The following is a 24,305-nucleotide window of genomic DNA, read 5'->3' on the forward strand; positions in this document are numbered from 1 at the left end:
ATAGTTTCTAATGTCGACTTTATTAGCGAGTAATGACACTGGGCGCATATCGATTCCGCCGATTTTATATCAATTCCGTCGGCTACCGTTTATAATATTTACATTTTGATTCCGCCTGCTACTGTTTATCCTTCCCTTGTAATTTATAAATGTATTTAAAAAAATACAGTCCTACATAATATACTAAATAATATATATTATTTATTAATAAATTATAATAAGAATAATAATACTAACTAAAATGTAGAGTCTAATTATTACGTGTACGTGAATATTTTCTAAAATGTATAAAATAATAAAAATAAAATGAGTCAATATATTTTATTTTATTCCGCACGTATTGCTATAACGCCTATAACGTATTGCGCTACATATAAATGTCAATGATGATTCTGATTGAAATCTTATCTTTAAGATATGATATATCTTAATATGTATAAGATCTATATTTATATGTTTTTTATTGTTAAAATGTGGACTTCCCAATCTTCCCATGTTACTTCTCACCTAGTTACTAATCAGTATCGATCTAGTTGACAAAATTGCACCATCATATGCATAGTGTCGCACACTCGTATTATTATATTTACTAAAGAGTATTACTTATTAATCATAAATTATAATGAACTTTACTATAGTTTCTAGTGAAAGAAGAAAAGATTTAATTTTGTATAATAATTATAAATATTATAAAAAAGACTATGTCAAATATTTAGATGCTTTTAAATGGCAGTGTATAAATAAAAAGTGTACTGCAAAAATGTATGTCAATGAAGCAACCAATTAAATATTAAAAGATGAAAGTGTTCATAATATCAACCATAGCGAAGAAACTAATAATAGTATTTAAAAAAATCATTTTCAAATGGACTGAAACGGAAATCGGAAGACGAGTTGGAAAGGCTGTCAAAAATTATTAATAGAGGCATTTTAAATAATCCACAAGTGACGCAAACTTTTATAAGTAAAGATATCAATAATATTTATCAATGTTTATACCGTTCTCGTAGATCATCGTATCTAAAACTCCCAACAAATATTACGGAAGTAATCAATGTAACGAGCGAGCGTCATATTAAAACCGTCCAAGATGAAGACTTAATTCTTGTTGTAGATTCAGACCACAAAATTATTTGTTTTTCAACAAAATCTAACATAAAATTATTATGTTCAGTAGACAAAATATTTGTGGATGGTACTTTTACATACTGTGCAAAATATTTTCTCCAGCTTTTTACCATCCTCATATAGATATTTTAATTATACATTTATACAATTATAATTACCTAACATTTTATACAATAATTTACACTACTTTTATACATTTTAATATCTTATAATATATTCACATATACGTATTAATTATAGAATACATATTTTAATTATACAATTATTATTACCTATAATTTTATATAATTTAGACTATACACATTGTAATATTTTATAATATATTCACATATACGTATTAATTATAGAATACATATTTTAATTTTTAATTATACAATTATTATTATTTTAATCTTATTATATACTATATATTTTAAAATACAAATACAAGGGGGGGATAAACAGTAGCCGGCGGAATCAATATTTAGATATTATTAACGATAGCCGGCGGAATCGATACAAATCTTTTTTCTAAACAGGTAGTTTCGGCGGAATCAATAATTCCCCATGACACTACGATCTATGCCCTTATGGGTAAATATCAATTTATTTACTTATCTATATTAAACTTTGAGATTTTTAGGATTTTCATTTTTTTGAAAAATTCTATTGTTCCTTATCCTATGGATGAACAGCTGTAATGATTTTTCGTGTCTTTGAAGTATAGATTTAAATAATTTTATATAATTTTCAAAAGGGTAACAGCTGGACTGATCTAATGGGCTAAAATTATAATAAGCAGTAATTAGATGAAGAAGTCCATGAACATTGTTAAATAAAATTGTACTATGTAACCATATAGGTACTAAATGTATTACTGATTTAATTTATTGATTGATTACATGACATGTACACTTATCATAAAAATTATAATACAGTTAAAATAATCTAACTGTATACTATTCATAATATTTGAATAATAATTATAGGTTAAGCTTGGAGCTCCTACAAATGTTTTGGACGTAAACAAGCGCATCAAAATAATTAAAATTGAAAGACAATTGGGCACGAAATAGGAATACAGTAGTACAGTACTTATAATATTTATTAATTTCAAAGATAATTATTACCTATATAATATATTATTATTTATAAAATTAAATCCAAAATAACTACACGACAAATAAAATATAGATAATAATGGTCTAGAATATATTTGGAAAATCACTAGATTTTGTTTAGCTTGAAAATAAAATATTTTGATTCAATTTATTCCAAATTAAAATCCTATAATTTCATGTTATTGTTCGACCAATTGGAGGTACTCATAATAAATAATTTTGTCAACTACAATAACTTTTTCAATTATTAATTATTATAGCAAAAACCTACTTTTTGTTTTATAATGTAGATGAAGACCAAAATAGATGTTTTGTTTGTTTAGAAAATCATAAAGAGATTGTCATAAAAAACATTTTTTTACCATTTGGCCATGGTGTGACGGATGTGTATAACGGATACAGCGTTGTCTGTTTGCAAGGTTCCTTTATCGAGAATAAACATTCACATCGTACATGTTATTGGTAAATATTAAACAAATAAATATTAAATTATTAAAAATAAATTAGTATTTTATTTTGTATATTAAATAACAGGTGGGTGGATTGAAAACAATAATTGTACAGATCTAACTGGAAGCAGTGCCTAGAATGCTTACGCTTAATGAGGGATGTACCCAATAGTTTAAGGTACATATATTTATTTTGTGGACACAGATGGCTTTGTGTGAACTGTGCCATACCTCCTCCACCCAATTGTGAGATATATAGGGAAGAATTAGATGGTATAGTCCAAATGTATATAGTATAACTTAGAGTTATTAATTTATTAATTTAATAAATTACACTTTGAATACCTAAGCTTATGTATATTATTTATTTATATTTGTATTTTATTAAAAATGTGTATAAATCTTATTTACGGTTAAGGGCTAAACACATTTAGAATAGGCTGAGGAACTCTGCAATGGACAATTTAAAATAATTACAAAATAGGTACAAGTAATTCATTTTTTCCTACTATGGATATCTTATACACATGTATTTTAATTAAAAAAAATAAAATATTGTATAGTTAATAATATTAGGTTTATCCAATTTGAGTAAAACTTATAACACAATAGATTTAAATTTAAACTTCACCATATTTAATAACCTAAATTATTAAATATTTCAGACTTCAGCTTAATTAAATCTAATCTTTTATCTATGTGTTTAATTCTTATGGTTATTGAATGTTGACAACAATTCATGGTGCACAGATATCTGTGGATTTGTCTTAAAAACTGGTGCCATGAACTATCGTACAGGTTAAAAGATGTTATTATTATTTTATTTTTATATATATATTAATTGTTTGTCCATGGCTGAAAAAAATTCAATGGTGTGGAAATCAATATGTGTTAAATGATTTTTGGCTTTTGTCACACGCAAGGTGGATATCCACATTAGTCACATGTATTATGTATATGTTATAAATGGGTGTTAGATGTAATAATAAACAAGACACTTAAGTGATAATCGGTTAGGACACACACAAAAAAAAATTATATAGGTATATGAGAAATGAGAATTAGAGTACAATACAGGATAGGGTGATTTCTGTCTTCGTTAGCATATTATATAATTTAGTACCTAGTAAATATTTAAAATTTAAAAAAATATATTACATTAGGCATCTATCTAATGTTCAGGGCCGTCCCGATGATTTGCGGTGCTTGGTGCAGAGTAAAATTGCGGGGCCTAAAATGTCTAAAATATCACTACTGCGCGTCAGTAGCATATAGAGGATGATTCTTTTATCATTAAACACTTATTATATCAAAAAGTGTTAACTTTATTCAATTTTTTTTTCAAAATTTTTAGTTTCATGTTTTTCATAACCTATATATACCATTTTTATTTTTTTCACCCTTATGTTTAATAATGAAATCATTATCAACTTTTGATTTCTAAATAGCAACCTATATTTAAAATGTCATAATATAGTAGGGCTATTTTTTATGAATTGTTACTGTTAAAATTATTATTTTTCATTTAACCGTGACTTATAGCTTCTCAAAGTTGGATGGTTTGAGGTTTTTAGATGTATTTCCTACAGATTATTACGGTTGTGAGGCATTAGTAACCACAGGTATAAATAAGTTTATTATATAATATGAGATATAAAATAAAAAGTATTATAAAATCCGAAAACCAATAAACTTTGAAAAGCTATACCTCGCTAAAAAATTAACGAAAAATAATAATTTGAAAGTTAAAATTCATAAAAAAAATTTCCCTATTAATTTAGTACATTTTAAATATAGGTTGTCATTTGAATATAAAAAGTAGATAGTGGTTTACCTATTAAATAAAAGGGTGACAAAAATAAAAATTTCATAAAATTTGAGAAAAGCATGAAACAAAATATTTTGAAAAAAAAATGAAAAAGTCAATACTTAACAAAATAATGAGTTTTTATGATAAAAGAATTACCCTGTATAGCTCCCCAAATTTGAAACTTAATTGTGCGCAAATAGTCTTAACAAATATAGCACCTTGCACCTACAGTCCTACAACAATATAAATAAGTAAATAAATTAATTACGCAACATGTCATGATATAATCTAACTTAATATAATAAATAATAATATTGAAAACATATTGAAAAAATAAGACAATAAATATAAAATATAGTAATAGGTACAATATAAAAATATATTAAAAATTAACTTTTTGCTCATCAACTTGACTTTTTTTTATTGTATCTATGAGGCAGGGCCTTTCCAATTGTGGCGAGAGCGCGGGGCCCGGGGTGAGGGCCCGCTCGCCCTGTCCTAGGGACAGCCCTGCTAATGTTCAAAAGAAAAAAATACAAAGTTGAATATGTACAAATTTCTTACACTTCATGGAATTGTATTTATATTATTAAATACTATTTGTCATTTGACTAAGCAAGAACAGTACATTTATAAATTGTATAATTTAAAATATTTATGGTGCAAAAATGGTTTATTATACAAACATTTAAATGTATTTTTGAATGATTAATTCATTATACTAATTAAAATATGTTATTTATAGTTTTTTTACTATACCTATTTATTAATAAAAAAGATAATCATTTATTATTGAAGATAAATTAATAATTTGGCTTTTTTTGCGGAGATTTTTTTATTGAAATTGAGCAATTCCATTTAAATAGGTGCATTACGCATTCCAAATTACTTAAACTAAATTAAACAACAGGACTCAGGAAGTAATTACTATATAGGAACTAGGAACTCATTATAAAATTTAAGTATAAAATGTCATTTACAATAATTCTGTGATAATTAAAATCGTTATAGTTCACCGCGCAATCTAATATCGTTGTAGTTGATATTCGTAACAATTGACATTCGAGATAGTTGTATAATGAAATATTGGAGTTGTACAATATCGTGGCAATAGTAGTACGTAGCAGTTGTGTCACTCCGTATAAACTATTGATACAATGATACTCGCAATTATTGATTAAAGAACTTAATATGTGTTTATTTAGTTTATTATCAGAAATGTAAAACTATTCTTACAATTGATTTTAGCATTTATACTTTTCGTTTTCATTTTAAACAATCCATTCACAGAGGATAGGTTAGGTTTAGTTACACTGAATATCTTTCCATCAGTACGACCAGTACATATTGTATTCATTAAATTAGTGTAGACTAATTCATTCAAATATTAAAAGTATCATTGCTTTACTGATTGCAAGTATACCTGAATTGTAAATATATATATAATATATTGTATTAATTTAACTTTTAAGATTAGTTTGCCAATTAAACCACAGTGAAATCGGTTTTGAAAGACTAAATATGGACATTCATCAAATGCTTTATAATTATTTAAATTTTTGACTTCAAATGGTTACATACATTTTACCTATAAATTAAGTCAAGACCACCAAATACATTTTTATTGCACTATTCGAAATAAAGGTGGTTACAATAGCAACTGAACTTGTTAAAATTCTGTATTATGATTTTTGGCTGGTTAGGAATAGGTGCGTTACTAAAAAAAATATTAAATTAATAATGTTGTAAATGAGTTTTCTAATTTAAATACATGGCAGTATCCATTAGTATAAATTAGATAGTATTAAAAAAATGAATAAATATGTACCTACTTTTCATTCACAATAATCACCTATGTTTGGCCTAATTTTATTGTATAGCTTATTAGAATTTATTATACCTACTTATGCAAATTGTATGTTAAGGGAAATACTTACTTTTTCATTTCAAATATTTGGTATATGTATTATAAAGACATTTAAGTGTTTTATAAATCAAGAAGACTTGGAAGTGTTGCTATAGATATGAGCTAAAAATAAATGAATTAAATTAAACCATGAATGCAAGGATGGCGTTTTGAATAATTATTATCAAAACAAATATTAATTAATATCCTCATCAAGAGTTACTTGAATCAAAGTATTACATTATCTAACCTGATATTAATTGTGTTAACAACCATTAATAATGTAAAATATTAAAATATTTCAAATTTCAAAATAAAGTAGGGATCTGTTCATATTTATTCTATTACTTACACCATAAAAATAAATTGAACCAATGACTACAGAGAGGATGTTTTAAAAAAATATTGTAAACTTCCAGAAAATAAAATACTAGATTATGGTTATTTTGGTAACATAAATAAAATCAACTCCTATGTAGAGGATATTTTAGTATACATAATTATAGTCAAATTTATTGCATTTCTATATACAGAAACAGAAAAGGTGTTCAGGAAATAAACACAAAGTCAAATCTAATATACTCAATGGTTATAATTTATTTAATAATATGCCTTGTGTAAATAAAAACATTGCTTCAAATTTAAGCCAAGTACAAATAAAAAACTACAACTGATTGTAAAATTAATAGATTTTTCGCTCAGAATCTAAAATTAAAAAAGGTAAGCAAGTGAGTACCACCCTGTTTGCTGTATATTGGTAGTTGAGTGGGTCCCTGTAATAGGTATATTAAATTTGAATTCAATGATTTATTATTGTATAGAAAAACAATTCCGAACGGAAATGATACTCTGTCAGCTTACATAACACTATAAATAAATTTCATTAATATAGCTATTAAAGTAAGTCAATATAATTTTTTTTCAAAAACATTGTATTTATTACATTATTATTTAAAATTCATCACTACTCAAAATCTAAAAATGTTTTTTCTTTGCAATATGAAAAAAAAATACACAGCTTTCTTATTTTATGTGTATTTACTGTTTCTTAATATTTTAAATTTCTAGCATTAAATATAAAAAATAAAAAATAAAGAGCTAGTTAATAAAAACTATTTTAAATTATAGCTACAATTAAATTGAAACATATTATTTTATAATAAACTATAAGCATCAAAAGGATTTGATTCAGAATTGTATTTTATCATAACTGAATAAAATGGCAATACATTTTTTTATATTGTATTCATTCAATTTAATAAATTATGATTTTAAATTTAATATTTGATCATGTATTCATTGGGTTTTCTTTTAAATAAAAAATGAGTTAAATTGGTTCTTGACAATTTTATTTTAACATTTCTATTTCTTAAGTTTTTTTCTTTGTCAGTCATATTTTCTTGAAAAAATTAGTTAAGGTTTAACATTTAAATATTTTGTTATACACTAATTATTACTAGGTATATAATATGTATGGTTTTTAATTTAATATAATGATAGATATAATAGTAATCAATTGTAACAAATACATATAATATAGTAGGTATATATAAAGGGAATGGCAAAGCTTAACATTATACTCTGTCTTATATGGTTGTTTAAAATCAATTATACGCTTACAATTTAATTAAATGTTATGTGTATTAATAAATCGACTTTAATAGGTAATAGTTTCTGCATTATATCAAAGTTATGAATAATATAAGACTTCAATTTTGTCATATTATATTCAACCACATTGTTTGCATACAGAATAAAATTGTGGGATTTTAACTGCTCATATAATAAATTATAACATAAATTAGACAATATAGCAATTATATTTTTTTCACAATACTTAACTAGTAAAACTTCTCATGATATTTTTTTACAAATAAATTAAGTGTAAATGTACTAACTTTTACAATTAGTTTATTTAAATAATGACTGTTGAATTAAACAATTTTGTTTACATTAATAGCAAAAATATAAGCAGAAATTATTTATAAAAAAAAAAAATTGTAAACCCAATACTTCTGTTAATTAACTTGCACTAAAATATGTATTGGAAATTTAAAAATAACCATAAGTCTTGTAAATACAGTTATCAACAATTACCCATTGCATTTGATTAGTTAAGGGTTTATTATCAAATTGATACAATTTTATATGATATTGCTCTTAAAAGATGTTCAAATCATTCTTAGTTTTTGTACAATATTGAAATGAAATTATTGTATATTTTGAAAACTAAGGTGATTAAGTTCGGACTATTATTTTCAAAATTCTTATTTTTTGTTTATTGTACTGATAAAATTTTTAAAACTTAATTTAACTTATGATGGAGTTATCTCGATATCAATAATACAACTTTTTAAAATTTAACTCAAATCTTTTATTTAAATTATATTTTAAAATCAAAAAATTGAAATATCATTTAACATTGATAAATGATAATACAAAATTGAAAAATAAATAAAAAAGTAGGATTGTCAATCTCAAGTAAATTTTATAGAGAATTTAAATGTTTATAGATTTATTGTCAGTTATTATAAGTTTTAACAGTACAATGGACAAAAAATACATGTGTTTTAGTAAAAAGCAAAAATTGTTATTACTTGAATGCATATATAGGTAGGTGATGTGTTTCACTATTTCTTTTATTGATTAATTATTACGCTAAAATATATGTGTTTGCAATAAATGTATAATGAACTTTGAATGAAAAAAAAAATTAAATTGTTATCTTAAATTTGAATTAACTATGGATTAATATCTACGTAAAAGGTAAATTATATTTAATATAATATTATCAACTGAAACTAATATTTATTGATAGTTGAAATTTCCTTAAAAATATAACTTGCTGGTTTGAGCTATTTTTAACTTTAATAAGTTAAATGTTGGTAAATTTAAGTTGAATAAATATGACAAATGGAAAGAACATGATTTACTATAATCTATTCAGTACAAGACTAGCTTGTTTACCATATTGAATGTGTTCAACACTTCCTTTCTTACTAATGATCCTACGCCAATTAATTGTTTCTGACAACCTACGAGGACCCTCCCAATGAGTAGTGCAATGTTGGTATTGGGGATAAATGCACAGTTTCAACGCATTACATCTGTTGGACTGGTTATTCATACACTAAATAAAGTTTAGGTACAAAATTGGTATGGATCTATTATATAAGTAAATTAATATTGCCTAAAACTGATGTTAATAGTTCATAAAAAAAAAGAATGTACATATATTATAATAAATAAAGATATTTTATAGACAATGATACACTTAAGTTTACCTTGTTTTAATTTTAATCATATTTCAAATAATTATGTAGGTCCTAAGTTTATATATATATATATATATATATATAATCTTGTAACATAAAATGACCTATTCATTTCTTGTAATACGATAGTATTCTAAATATCATTTGTCTGGAGTTTCAAGACCAGCATGGATCATCAAGTCAGATATATTCTTTTCTAAGTCATCGATACGTGCACCCATATCATCTAGTATTTATCAGTTAAGAAATATTAACATGATTTTTTTTACTATCAAGATCAACTTTAAATTAAAAACAAACAATATAAAACATACTTTAAACAATATACTTTTTTATGAAGTAGTTAAAAAAGGATATTTCTCAACAATATTTGATCAGACATAGTTTGGAATTTGTCTTTCATATCCTGGAGAACAATTTGAATCTGAAATAAAATATACACTTCATTAAAATATAAATCAATAATTAAGCAAGCATAGGTACAAAATAAATAGTGGTAATTTCTCTATAAAAGAAAAAACAAAATAATAAATAATGATTTGTGTTATCATGTTCTAAAATGTTCAATATATTGAAATACTTTTGTATTAAGATTAATTAAAAAAAAATTAAGCATATTTAGTCTACATGTGATAATAAAAAAACTGAGAAAAATTTATACTAAGTAAAAATGTTTGTAATGAAATAAAAAATTATCTCTAATGTCGTATAACATTAGAAAAAAAAACCCAAATGATCATGTACACTGTTTTATAATATTATTTTATTTTTATTTAATATTATCATGTTGCAATTCTAATACTAAATTACTTAACCCAGTGGTTATCAACCTGTGCGTTGTGGCTCCCAGGGGCGTCATTGGTTATTATTAAGGGATATTCGCAGTAAAAACTAAAAATTTAAAAAATAAAAACTTTATATAATTTGTCAAATTGTTGTTCATGGAACATTTATCACAACTTATTGTTCAATTCCAAAATTACTTTTCTGAGGAAAATCTGGAAATGAGGAAATGAAAATCGTGTTTTAAAAATGTAAGCCACGATTTGATAATATTATGCAACAAAAACAATTATGTTTCCTATTATTAATAATTACATGTTTATTTCATCATTAAATAAAGTTAGATTAAAATATGTAAATTTGATTATTTTAAATGTTTGTAAGGGACCGTTTATTTTATTTCAAGATTAAAAGGAGCCATGGACCCAAAAAGATTAAAAACCACTGACAACCTATTTATAATAAGAAAAAAAATATACATAGATAATATCAATAAATATTTAAATATATAATTGCTATTTTATTAGAAATTATAGATTATCAAATCAATATTAAAAGTGATTAATAGGAATGTAAAATACAGTTTTGAACAAATAATTTGATGATCGATAAATGAGATTTTTTTCATGCATTTTAAATATAAAAAATTTATTTTAGTTTAAAAGTTTTTAAGTCTGAAAAAAAATTAACCATAATGTTACTGTTTTCAGATTATAAGGATAACAACACATACTACAAGTGAACATGGTAGATGTTTAATCGATAAAAATTTACATCATTCAAGATTAACCATTTTTGTAATTTAGATAATAGGTAAATAGGAACCTAGTCGTACTCCAGTGATTGAAATTTAGTCGTTCACTAAAATTATTTACACAGTTTATGTCAAACATTGGGACTGAGCGCCAGAGCGGAAATACATGAAGAGATTAAATATCAGAAAGATATACTAGTACAATATAATATTATAATACGAATGGAAGTGAACAAGTAATAGCTGGAAAAAAACCGAAAGAATATTATCTATCGTTGGGATAAGTAGTTATTGTACAACACTCACTTGATTGTTCATTTCATCGAACGCACGTTTGTCAATGTTATCGGTGCCGTCGCCTCTGTTGTCTCCGTCTTCTGGTTCGCTCAAGTCCTTTGCGTTGTAATCGCACATCGTGCCGGCGTTTATCGGGTCGACTTGAAAAAAATGTCTGTTGTAGTGTGTTGTACGCAGAGAGGTGTGCGATCGCTTAGCTTTCACGGGCCACACGAGCGTCGTCGAACGATCTTCGTAATGGCTGCTGCTGCGGCGGTACCGGACTAATGTAACCGTTCAACGAGCGGCGAGAAAACAAAATATAAACCGACCGAACGAACAACGTTTGATTAGCGCGTCGTACTAATCGTATTATTCGTCACAAAAACATATAATTTATCGTGATAGTAAGCGGTTTTGATAAAAGTATGAGTAAACGGTACGGACCGCGACGACGCTCACCGCGACAATTTAATTTAATTATTCATCGTCTACTCGGCGATAGTATAAAGCGTGATAGGCGTGGAGGTAGCCGTCGTGTGCGACCAATGGCGTTGCGCGCGCTCCGTAAACTAACGTTGCGCGGTTTTTCAAACGGACGGGACGCGTACAACACGGTCGTCGTGAGTTATCTATTGCGCACTTACATTTATTATTATTTTTTTCTACATATAAACACATAAATGCATAATATCGATTTGGGACTGATACAAAATTGTGTTTATTTTGTTCTCAATTTCAACAGGTTCCTATACAATAATACGATATAAACATACATACATACATACATACATACATACATACATACATACATACATATATATATATATATATATATATATAGGTTTATGCGTATACATCCGAACAATGCGTACTGAATACATTACGATATTACGGTAGCTACTGATGACTGGTACCTTCTGCGTCAACTGTGAACCATTAATAATTAGAAACTGACACGTCGTCATTAATCATGATATATATTATAATATATAGTAGTTCGTCTATCACAGTGCTGGAACTGTATAGTTTATGTACATAAAGGATAATGAAAGACGATTAACTATTGCGAGTCAGATAGGTGTACCTATGTATAAGCTATAGTAAAGTTATGTTAACGTTAACAACTAAGCTATAAGCTACGAATTATCAAGTCGTAAGTTAATAGCTAACAAATAATAGCATATTTAAAGGTTAAAATAAATGTGGAGAAAAACTAAGTCAATTCATTTTTTTTTTTTAATTACCTGCACCTGAATCACACGCACATTTATTAATACCATGGTAGTGATTGTGAAACTGCATTTTATTTTAAAGATAGGAGACTAAATAGTTTGTCAAAAGTGCATCCTATTCCTATTTTTAATTGTTTATTTGTATTTTAAACCATCGTGTATACCTGCAGAGCGATTAAATAAAAATAAAAAAAAAATTAGAAAATTATTTAGGTTTAACTACAGTGCGATATGCGTATATGAAGAAACATACATTTTTAAATTGATTTTAACTTGATCGTCTTGATTTAAACATATTTATTTTAAACCAATTGAAATAAGCTTAGTTGTTAAAATTGATTTTTTAATTAGTTGTGTTATTAAGATGATTGAAAAATTAAATACCTAGGTAAAATAACCTAGTTTTAATGGGTATTAATAGCCCATTGTGCACACCTTTTCCATTCAAGGCTGAGTTATATTTTATTTTGTTTAGTCTTTAGCCTTTTGCCTTTAGGCAACTATATATGTTAATCGATTGATAATCAATAATAAAATAAATATTAATATACCTATTATCACGCCGATTTCGCACTGACATGCACAGCAGGTGTTTTTATCGTTTGGAAATCAGGTTAAGCATTCAAATGTATCGAAAAAAAATATATAATTTGAATAAATAATAATACGCTTTCAAGCGCATGACGTCGATTAGTCTTCTGCAGGTCACGCGTAGCTGTAGTTGTTCTGTAAGCTGTCATTGTATCGTAATCACGCTTAAAAATCAATAGGCAATAATGTTCGATACCTACCTATATAATAACTGGTACCAATAGCATATATATATAAATTGATAATATGCGATAACTTATAAACTTTTTTTTAGGTTCTATGAAAATATATTTACCCAAATATTTTTAAATATTTTTAAGCCCTAGAATTTTAAATTGTGTTTTATTGATATTTCGTCGAATGAAAAACCCAGCGAGGCCTTATAAATCGGTCATAATTTAGTCGATCTCAATTAGTAAGTACACTCGGTATATACACTAGTGTACGATTGTCTGCGCACGTGTTTGATATATTGTATTAATCGAATAGTAAGTAATATAATAATATGATAATAATTATTAATAAAATATAGCCGTTGTACTTCAATAATGGACCCTGGACCGGACGTTTCATATTATGTTATATACCTACTTATATTATACATATACCAAAATTATGTGATATCGTATTGTTATATACGATCTACCTATAGCTATATTGGTCGTGTACTTGTGTAGTAGGTATTTACTACCCGGTTAATCTATAGTGTATCCACACGTCTGATAATGTCGGCATTAGATTAAAATCGTTAGCAGCCGTAAACTAAATTTATCCCGGTTAAAACCGACGTTGTCGCCACGGGAAACGGGTATATAACTAATGTGCAATTTAATGTCGTGCCGTCAGTTCCACGCTCAGTACCTACCTATTGCCTATTGCCTACCTTTTGTACTCGTTACTCGAGCGACGCTTGGTGGTTTTCAATAATTTTAATATACAGTGTTATATCGCTATTTACCTATAGAAACGACTTTATTCGATATTAAAATATAATTACATTAGTGATCCTTGTTTTTTTTTTACTTATCATTTCTCAACATGGTTAGAACCAAGCAATCAATGAGCTATAAGGGTAAGTAACATTATATTATATTATAAACAGCAGATATTTAACAATAAAGGTGCGCGGATAATGTATTTAAACATTCCACTTATAGTGTAACAGAATAATTATTTATTATTTAAAAATAACAATTATAATAATTGTAAATTTATATTACAGTATCTACTCAATATGGTAAATACTATAAGTCTATAAATAAAGCACGGTAAACAATTAATATTTCTTGTTATTTTATTTAGTTATGACTTATTGACTTCTCGCTAGAATGCGCTTAAATGTGCAGTACAGGTACAGCGTCCACATTATAAAACAATCGAACTTAAAAGTAGTGTTTACTGGTGAGGTATAACCGTTTTGAAATGGCATCGAATGTACATGTGTGTTATAATGACTAAAAAAAATTAAAAATATTTTTGTATTTTATTATTATACATAACCGTAAGTCCGTAGCTGGCGTCAAAACAAAATATGTGTATAAAGAGGCCGTACACCCGCATGTGTTGTCTCCGTCTTACAAGTACGTAACATCACAAATTTATACTCAGTAGATCACGTTTAGCTCCGTTAGTTTAAAAATTAGAGTGAATTGACCTATTAAAAAACTTGATGGTAAGAACATTATCTGTGTTGGTATGTTGGTTTTTTACGATTATTAAGTTTTTAAGTGAGTTATGAGCATTTTTAGTTTACGCTATTTTATATACGCATAACTTGCCAAAAAAATTAAACTATTGTAAAAAATCAAGCTATACGTGATCTGCTGAGCATAAATTTGGTATGTTACGTACTTGTGAAGCAGAGACAACGCATGCGGGTGTGACGCTCTCTTAATATTTTACAGTTTTACATTAGGTAGTGTTATGCTTATATGCGTATCTGATTATTTGTACAATGTCTAGGCATTTTAAAGTCATTTTTATAGTCATTTGACAAGTTTTTTTCCATAGAATCGTCGATAAAACATTTTGTCGTGAAAAATATGTAAACTGATTAAAATACAATTAAGTATGGCGGATAATTCAATTTTGTCATATAGTTGAGTTAAAGTTTAAGACTAATTTAAAAACTATTCAGAATTCCCAAAAGCTCATGTTAAATTTTCTATTTTAGTAAATTATACTTATATATCAGTCGTTACATCGATATACCATATACAGGGTGTCCCGTAAGGATTTACCCATTGTGATATCTCCTGAGATAATCGAGATATCAAAATTTTGATTTTTTAAAAAATTTCACAGGGACAAGAACTACAAATATTTTATGTTTTAATTTATTTTAATGTTTTGGTAAAAAAGTTAAACAATTTATTTTTTTATTTAATTAGGTATTTTCAAAAAAATTGAAGATAGCCATTTTGTAGAGTTTATTTTTCTAAAAATATTGATATTTCAACTTTCAACATTTTAATTTCATTAATCTCCTGATTTTTAGTATTTTTTCTAATTTCGAAATAAACTACGAATTATTTAATACGATAGTAGTACCAATGTATTAAACATGTGGATGCATGTTCGTACGGTCGCCGAACGCTTTCAATGTAATTCACAGTTTTTCTCGAAACTAGAAAAAATATTAAAAATCAGGAGATTAATGAAATTAAAATGTTGAAACGTCAATATTTTCAGAAAAATGAACTCTACAAAATGGCTATCTTCATTATTTTTGAAAATAATTAAACAAAAAAAATATATTTTTTAACTTTTTTACCAAAACATTGAAATAAATTAAAACATGAAATATTTGTAGTTCTTGTCTCTGTGAAACTTATTAAAAAATCAAAATCATGATATCTCCATTATTTCGAGTAAATCCTCACGGGACACCCTGTATATGTTTAGGCATTTGTATTATTTTTATTATTTACCGCAGTTGCCTTTCAAATGACAATATTTAAGTAATACGAATTAATACCTATCTAATATTGTGCGATAACGAGTAAAACACAACTTTCAATATGATTTTAAAATATCCAAAATACTGTAGTTGGATTTCTTTCCGTTCTTCCTAAACTTTTAAATATAACATGTAGATTGTAGGTACTAGATAGGTTATTAATTATTAATATTATACATACCTACTACATAATATTATTTAATTACTTTAAAATAATCCAACTCATAAAATATTTACATAAATTAGCCATATGGCCATTCTTAAGAAACTACTTTATAAAATAAATACATTTTTTTTTCGAGTTAAAATAGGTACTAAAAAAACAGACAAATCGTTTTGCAAATACAAAATAGAAGGTTTTGAGAGTACCTCGTCATTGAGTTTTGAGTAGATCATCTAGTAGGTATATTGTAATGGATGTGTTAAATTTGAATTACTCCATAATCATCGAATCATTAAGTCAGGAAAATGATTTTGACCTGAGATTGACACGCTAGTCTCTATTTTTAAGGATATTTTATAATTTATTAATTATTTAGAACATATGTTATATATTATTAATTATTATATTACCTATTTATACAAAACACGATATTATGGTGAACTATTTTTTAAATATTGTATGTGTTTTATAATAAATAAAATAATTATACCTGAAGGTTAGGTTATAATTATATCATATATACATTTGTGAGATTAGAATACCTGAATACCTAACCCGGGACCTGATTAAAAGAAATATAAATATATTTATAGTTTTATAGTTTATTTTAGTTTTATTTAATTTATAGTTTAATATGTTTAATGACAGAAAAAGGACGTTCACTAGGTACTATATTTCGTACTTGTTCCAGACGAGTATTTTTATTTTTTGATATAAAGTAGGAAGAGTGGCAGAGAGCACTAACAATTTTTGGGCTCTACGTATTGTGCACGTAAGTTAGTATAATATGGAATGGTGTGAATAGGTTCCTGGCATAAATTGTTTAAAATTTGTCTAAATATATATATATATTAGATAATATATAAAATATTAATGTAAATAATGACAGCAAAAAGTGTCAATATCACCTTTGATTAATATAAATAAATATAGGTATATATTAATAAATGAATTAATTATATATTAACAATATAAAACTAAAAATCATTAAAAGAAAAAATTCTAGTTTTCTATAAATATCCAATTTTTTTATTATTAGAATTATTCAAATATCCATGAAAAATATAATGACTAATGAGTATACATTGTGGTTATTCTATGAAAAATGTAAGAAAAATTTAAAAACTACGAATTATATTTTTAAATTACCAGTTAAAATTAAAAATGATCAAAATTATTGTCAAAATTTGAACTTTTATAATACTCTTACAAATTTTTTTGTCAATGTATTTTTATAGGTATAACTTTTGAGGAACTTTGCATTATATTTATATTCTAAATTAAAATTTTAAACTTTCAAAATATCTTAAATATACTCTCCTAATATAAGTAAATATTTTGAAAATTTTATTGTGTTTATAGAATGATAATTTAAGCTGTTTAATTATTTTTATTGTTTTCCGATTTAAGTATTAATTTTTCGGTAAGTTGAGTTAACTTTAGATAATAGCCTATACATAGTTTTGTTCTGCAGTGTTTTCATTGGGTTCATATATTTCTATTTTTAAATATGGAAAATATTTATACTGAATGATAATGTTAATGAAAATAATTTAAAAAATGTTAATCATATTTAATCAAACTATAGTGTATATTATATAGTGTCTATGATGAATTTATTATTTGCATACTTATAAAAATAATTTTATTAAGTATAAGATAGAAAAACAGAATGAGCGTGAAGTTAATATGAAATTTGTAATTAAAAATATAACTAAAGAAATTCGTAATAATACCTACTATAATAGCGTATATTATAATTTATAATGTTTAATTACTTAGACACAGGATAATGTCTACATTAAGCAATTAAATACACTGTACACGGAGATTTTATAAAATTCCCAAATTTCTATTTGGTCCACCATCATAATATGAATACGTAATGCGCTTGGAAAAATCGAATACATCATTTTAAAATATGCTTTCGATACGAAATTATTTACTAACTATAAAAACGGGGTGCATTGGAATGGAAAATCATTTTTCTGCATCATATTTCTCAGATCTCGTTTATACACGGATTCGACTATTATTTTTTTCTCAAATGCGGTGCAGTTACAATATAAATGTTTGTGATTTTGAAAGTCAATTTGTTGCTTTATTTGCAATATGGCGTCTGGTTAAAACTGAAAATAAAACGTAAGCATTGAATGCGTTTTTCGCAGATATAATAAAAAAAAAAATTATATTTTACTGAGAAAATAATAATATTCCAGCCATAAAAAATTTTATGAATGGCATAGAATTATAATGATGATATATTGTGAAATTAAATTTTTTTATATTTTAAGCAACCTGGATTATTGTATTTTAAAACGTATAAACTCTATTGATTTTATGTGCCGCAATGCCTCTCGACCTGTAGTTGAAAATTTTCCAAGTATAAATCTTGTTTAAGTTTTCAAGCTTTCTGCCCTAGCATAAAATTTATTGTTAACTTTTATAGAAAAAAAAAATCGAACATAGCTTGAATAGCTTAAAAGAAGTCTAAATATTTTAAAAATTGTATTGTGTTTAGAAGATTATAATTTAATTATTAGTGGAATGTATCAAGTTTCAATGTACAATATATTTTTAATTACAATAATAACATTTGAGGAGAAGTTCTTATTATGTGTGTGCGAATAATTAATGACGTGAAAATTTAAACTTCAAAATTACTCACAGACAATGATTAGGTATGTTATTTATACATTTTTAAAACTACGTGTATCGAATTCTATGAAAATCTTTTTCACAATTTATTTTTAAATTATTTCTACACCAAATATTTAATAAAAAATAAAATTAAAAGATTTTAAAAATTATTTGTATCAAATATGTTGAGAAAATTATTAACAAAATATTTTTAAATTATTTGAAAATCAAGCATTACTGTGAAGATTATAATTAAAATGTTTAAAAACGATGCATTTCTATAAACTATAATGAGGAAGTATTGTTTACCTAATCTGTAATCATGAAATACGCTAAATATTTTAAAAATGAATAGTTGCACTGGAAAATAATATTTAAAAAAAAGATTTTAACGATTGCCTGAACTCCATTTAAATACACACCACCTGTATTTAGGCACTATATAAATGCACGTGTATACTGTATAATGTACATGGTGTGCATATTGCATATTTAAAATATATTATTAATTATTATCATAATATTAAGTAGGGTTTTTTGGAATTAAGTACAATGCCTATATAAATATATATGTTAGTTTATTAATTTTGCCGGATGCCAGTAACATCATATCGTAATTATAAATAGATAGATAGTAGATACTAAATATTTAAATTTTATAATTAATACAATAATATATACACACTATATGTATACATATATATAACTCTATTGACTCAGATATAATATTGTCTCCTATTATAGTTCCATAACTTCCATAACGGTTCGCGGCTTTGTAATATAGTTCCATGCATGCAGGCACGTATGCAAAAAAAAAATTATGTTGTATTATAATACCAAGTTATCATATTATGCACTTTTCTTAAAATCCACGAAATATAGTCAAACTTTGTATTTAATTGTAATGTTGTTTACAAAACAAATGTTATATCTCACATAAAACAATTCACCTCCCTCCCTCCCCCCCAAAAAAAAATACCAAAAATTTAAGAAGTCCCGAACCTTGCTTATAACTAATGTATAGTAATATTTATATGTAGTATATATTTTATTTCACTTGTAGTAAATGGTAAATGACCGTACTATAGACAAAATCACATAATGTCTAATTTTAGTGATCGTTTTGTGAAATATTTTAGTATTTTATAGTTTGAAAAAAAATTATTATAATAATAATATAATAAAAAATTTAATTTATGAAATGGACATTTTTTTACAGAAAGATCGATTTCACTAAATGGCTGTCACGTATATTAAAAAAAAAATAATATAAATTTGATTAAATTTTGAAAATATACGACTAGACAGTAGACAAAATTGTGGTTTAAAATATAACTAAAACATTTAAAATATAATAGTCGAGATTTTCCCTGAATATAATATTATCTGCCTTACTTTGTATTGCTACCATAATATTATATCATATTACTTTTTTATTGCTTAAATTTTTATCTGATTTTTTCTTTGTTTCTGTGTGTTTTATCACCTACAGTTTCCGTTGGAAGAACACCTAAAATAGCTGCGTGTAAAGCGTCGGTGGCCGGTGGCTGCAGCGGTTCGTCATCGTCTGGTCATAAATTGCCGTCATCTCCTTCCACTTCCAAAAGTAATCGCATTCTCACGTCTTTGACGTGTTATATTATTATTATTATATAAAGTACTCGTATTTCGTACAATCTGTAAGTCGGTCGACACCGAGGGTTTTTCTTGTTTTATTACAAATTTTATTATTATTTTATTCGTTTTAGACAAATACTCGGGTGGAAATCCAGTGCACCCCAGAGAGATCCCGGCTTGGCAGAAAGAGATCACTTGCTTTTTCCAGGTAAAAAACGACGAACAATCACAACTGCCGTCGGCCAACAACGAGGAGGAGGAGGAGGAGGAGGATGAGGACGACGACGTTGTAGAAGTACGCCCGCAAGAAACGGCGCAGACGGGATCGTCGGAAATTTAGGACATAACAATAAGTTTGTCTTTATACTTACGAATTTCCTATTGAAAACCGACTAGAAATTATGTGTAATTAAGATTTTGCATATTACGCTTTAATAGTCTAAAGTGAGCTCTTATATACTCGCAAAAAGTGATTATTTTCAACCGTATTTTATACCACATGTCTTAAATTTTTTTATGTATATAATATTATTATATTCGCGTTTTTTATCCCACCATACAATCATACATATTATTTCCATTATATTTTATAAACCAATGTGGTGTAATCCAATATGACGAAAAACAATACTATTTAAATTTATTTTACAATATTGGATAAACGAAAATAAAATTGATTTATTCAATATCAATATAAGTACGTTAGTTCTGCAGCTGTTGTGTACCATGAAATATATTTTTTTAAAGATAAATGTAATTTTAGTTTTATTGTTTTCAACGAGATTAAATTTTCAGCGTTTATAGTCATTTAAAGTCAATATTATTAATTTTAACATATAAAACTACATATTATAATTAAGTAACTCTGACATACTGTATTATTTTTTATAGACGGTTACTATTAGGAACTATAACATTTTCAAACATATGTTTTATGCTAAAATGTTTTTTACATACGTTTTGCGTCAGATTTGATAGATTTAAATTTTCAATTCGAAAATAATTATATGAATAACCATAGAGTAAAGGTTTTGTAGTAGGATCTTGGTGTAAATGGTATATAATGTAGATCCATCATTAGTTATTATTAATTATTATTTTAGTATAATTCAAGATTGCGTCATGGTTATATGTATTTAAGGTATCTAAATGTTATGGTACGATAGGCTGTACCTATATATTATGATATTGTAATATAATGCCGGAAAAAACAGCTAAATATTTTCTAGCATTTAAAATTATTAAACAATTTAAATAAAATGTAATATTTATTATTATGTTGAATGAAAAATAATTTGAGTTGTATACCTATACTCTATAATATTTCTATGAGTACTTATTACTTACAATATTGTAATTTCTACAGTTGAATTGTATTGTAATAAATAATAATATACAATGATTTTATATTTCATTCAAAATGTTGGCGACATCATATCGAATATTGTAATTTTACATTTTTATATTTTTAATAGGCGTATAATTACTATGAGTTGTGCATTTTTAAGACAATATCACAAATCAGTGGCTACTTTAAACTCGTTTTTCGTGTATATAAATCAACATTTATAATAAGTGTACTTTTCAATTTTTATTTTCATTTCTATTTTGGATTCTGGGTGGAGTGATAAAAGTAGGTATTGTTTTTACTATGATAGGTGTTTTTAATTTTTTTGGTGCCTATCTTCAACTTTGGAAGCTTTAAAATTGAACTTTTATGATGGGTTCTGGAAGAAAATTGGACGTATAATTGTAAATGTTGAAGATTAAAATTAAAAATTAGTAATACCTACTCATTAAAATAATCAATGTAACCAAAATAAAAATTAGGGAAAGAATGAGATTTATTTTGTTAAACCAGATTTGGACAAAACTAATTTGATTAGTAATCAATAAATTAAAAATTATAGAGACTTGAATTTTTAACAAATATTTATATTAATATTTTATAATTTAATTATATATATATTTATTATCTAAAAAAAAATCAGATTTTTTTGTACTATCAATAGATATTTAATTTTTTTTTAAATTTTTATATGGTGATATTTTTGTTGAGACTAAAAAAGCTCGATCATTTAATAAAAGTTATCTTTATTATTGCGATTTATTATTTGATATAATTTTTAAATTTCAATATAAATTTTGAATTTTATTAAAATAATGTTTTTGATTTTGATATTGCTTTCGGCTTTTTAGAATATTTTTTGTTTAAGCCAGATAAACTTTTAATAAGGGATTGAACTTAAACATTTTCATGACATTGAATGTATAAATGTTTAATGATTTTATTTTGTTTTTATTCAAAAAATATTAATCTTAGAAACTTAAAACATTCTATTATTATTGAAATTATCAATGTTTTCACAATGTCATTTAAAAAATATTTAGACTATTTTTAAAGTATTCAGGTTCAATTAAAGTGTACGACTTTTTTAGTTTTAGCTTTAAACTTTTAAAACAAGATTTATCATCAGTCGTACTTATTAATATCAATTAAAAAATATTGAAAATAAATGAGTACTTTTTTTTTTTTATCTTTTTTACACATTTTAAATTACAATTTTGATGAAATCGGATATTTAAGCAGAAAAAAATGACTTAGTTATTTTCTTGTAATTCAAAAGATATTCGTAGGGATTTGAAGATTTTGCTACTGCGTAAACCATTATTTTCTATACACAAACACAATGCAGTGTTAAAATATTTTTGATTAATTTAAACATATTTTTACTATGCCCATATTATGTTTTATTCTATTCAAATTGGCTTATGTTACAACATATGTTTTGGGTTTTAATTTATAAGTTAATTACAGTTAGTAATATTATATCAAATAATTATTAAATTACATTACTATGAGTGATTGGTTTTTGATAACAATTAATTTAATAGACGAGTACCTCACTACTTAGAGACAAATTATATTATTAATATTAATATACACATAAATATAGGTATAATATAATATTCTTATTAATAACCGATTGACGGTCTTTGATCAGTAAGTCAAAATCTATTTTCGTATAAAAACATTTACCATTGCATTCAAAATTGATACATCTGTTACAATAACATACTCATTGGTGTTTTTATATTTATCATAGAGATTGAATACCTATTGCTCTGGCTTTTAATTAATCAAGTTGTTCTTACTACATTTTTTTTTTTGTAAAGATGTTAAATAAACGTGTTTCAAAGTTAACGGCGATATTTATATGGTAATATTAACGTATTAACTATTTGTTTTAATAATACATACAATATTTTATTTTCCGGTAATACATTTTTTTAAGCTTTTCCAGAATTTTTTATTTTTATAAAATTGTTTTTCAAACAATTTTATTTTTAATGTGTAAATACTAAGCGTAGTATTTATAAATATATAATAGTATATGTATAACAGTGTCTCACACAACAAACACACATACGTATAACATATTATTATTTATAATATGGTAATAAAAAAAACAAAACAGAAATACAATAGTTACTGTTCTTTTTCAATGTTTAATATTCTATTAAGCACACTATACAAATAATAACTACAATAGTTTGAAATAAAAACAAATACTAATCCTACTTATGGATTATGGACATCACTGACTGTCGGTCAAGC

The 24,305-nt window shown here is 25.3% G+C and overlaps 2 protein-coding genes across 2 annotated transcripts; one reads left to right on the forward strand and one right to left on the reverse strand.

Annotated features, from left to right (window-relative positions):
- Positions 1-9,762: 9,762 nt before the first annotated feature.
- LOC113557179 (heat shock factor-binding protein 1) lies at positions 9,763-11,953 on the reverse strand. The gene is made up of 3 exons (XM_026962534.2): positions 11,512-11,953; positions 10,026-10,092; positions 9,763-9,897 (listed from the first exon to the last, which is right to left on the reverse strand). The coding sequence occupies exons 1-3, from the start codon at positions 11,617-11,619 to the stop codon at positions 9,809-9,811; spliced, it is 264 nt and encodes an 87-aa protein (XP_026818335.1). The 5' UTR covers positions 11,620-11,953; the 3' UTR covers positions 9,763-9,808.
- A 2,201-nt stretch (positions 11,954-14,154) lies between these two features.
- LOC113558666 (PCNA-associated factor-like) lies at positions 14,155-21,438 on the forward strand. Its single transcript, XM_026964159.1, has 3 exons — positions 14,155-14,379; positions 20,562-20,675; positions 20,818-21,438. Exons 1-3 carry the CDS (start codon positions 14,346-14,348, stop codon positions 21,024-21,026), a joined length of 357 nt encoding a protein of 118 aa, XP_026819960.1. The 5' UTR covers positions 14,155-14,345; the 3' UTR covers positions 21,027-21,438.
- Positions 21,439-24,305: the final 2,867 nt, after the last annotated feature.

The sequence above is a fragment of the Rhopalosiphum maidis genome, chromosome 3 (genome assembly GCF_003676215.2).
Source record: "Rhopalosiphum maidis isolate BTI-1 chromosome 3, ASM367621v3, whole genome shotgun sequence".
Lineage (NCBI taxonomy): Eukaryota > Metazoa > Arthropoda > Insecta > Hemiptera > Aphididae > Rhopalosiphum > Rhopalosiphum maidis.

Excerpts from the sequence above, each read along its gene's own strand:
- LOC113558666 (XM_026964159.1), top strand. The coding sequence starts at position 14,346 with ATGGTTAGAACCAAGCAATCAATGAGCTATAAGG. Across the intron at positions 14,380-20,561 it reads GCAATCAATGAGCTATAAGG|TTTCCGTTGGAAGAACACCT; the intron begins GTAAGTAACATT and ends TATCACCTACAG. Across the intron at positions 20,676-20,817 it reads ATCTCCTTCCACTTCCAAAA|ACAAATACTCGGGTGGAAAT; the intron begins GTAATCGCATTC and ends TATTCGTTTTAG.
- LOC113557179 (XM_026962534.2), bottom strand. The coding sequence starts at position 11,619 with ATGTGCGATTACAACGCAAAGGACTTGAGCGAACCAGAAGACGGAGAC. Across the intron at positions 10,093-11,511 it reads TCGATGAAATGAACAATCAA|ATTCAAATTGTTCTCCAGGA; the intron begins GTGAGTGTTGTA and ends ATTTTATTTCAG. Across the intron at positions 9,898-10,025 it reads TGATCAAATATTGTTGAGAA|TAGATGATATGGGTGCACGT; the intron begins ATATCCTTTTTT and ends ACTGATAAATAC.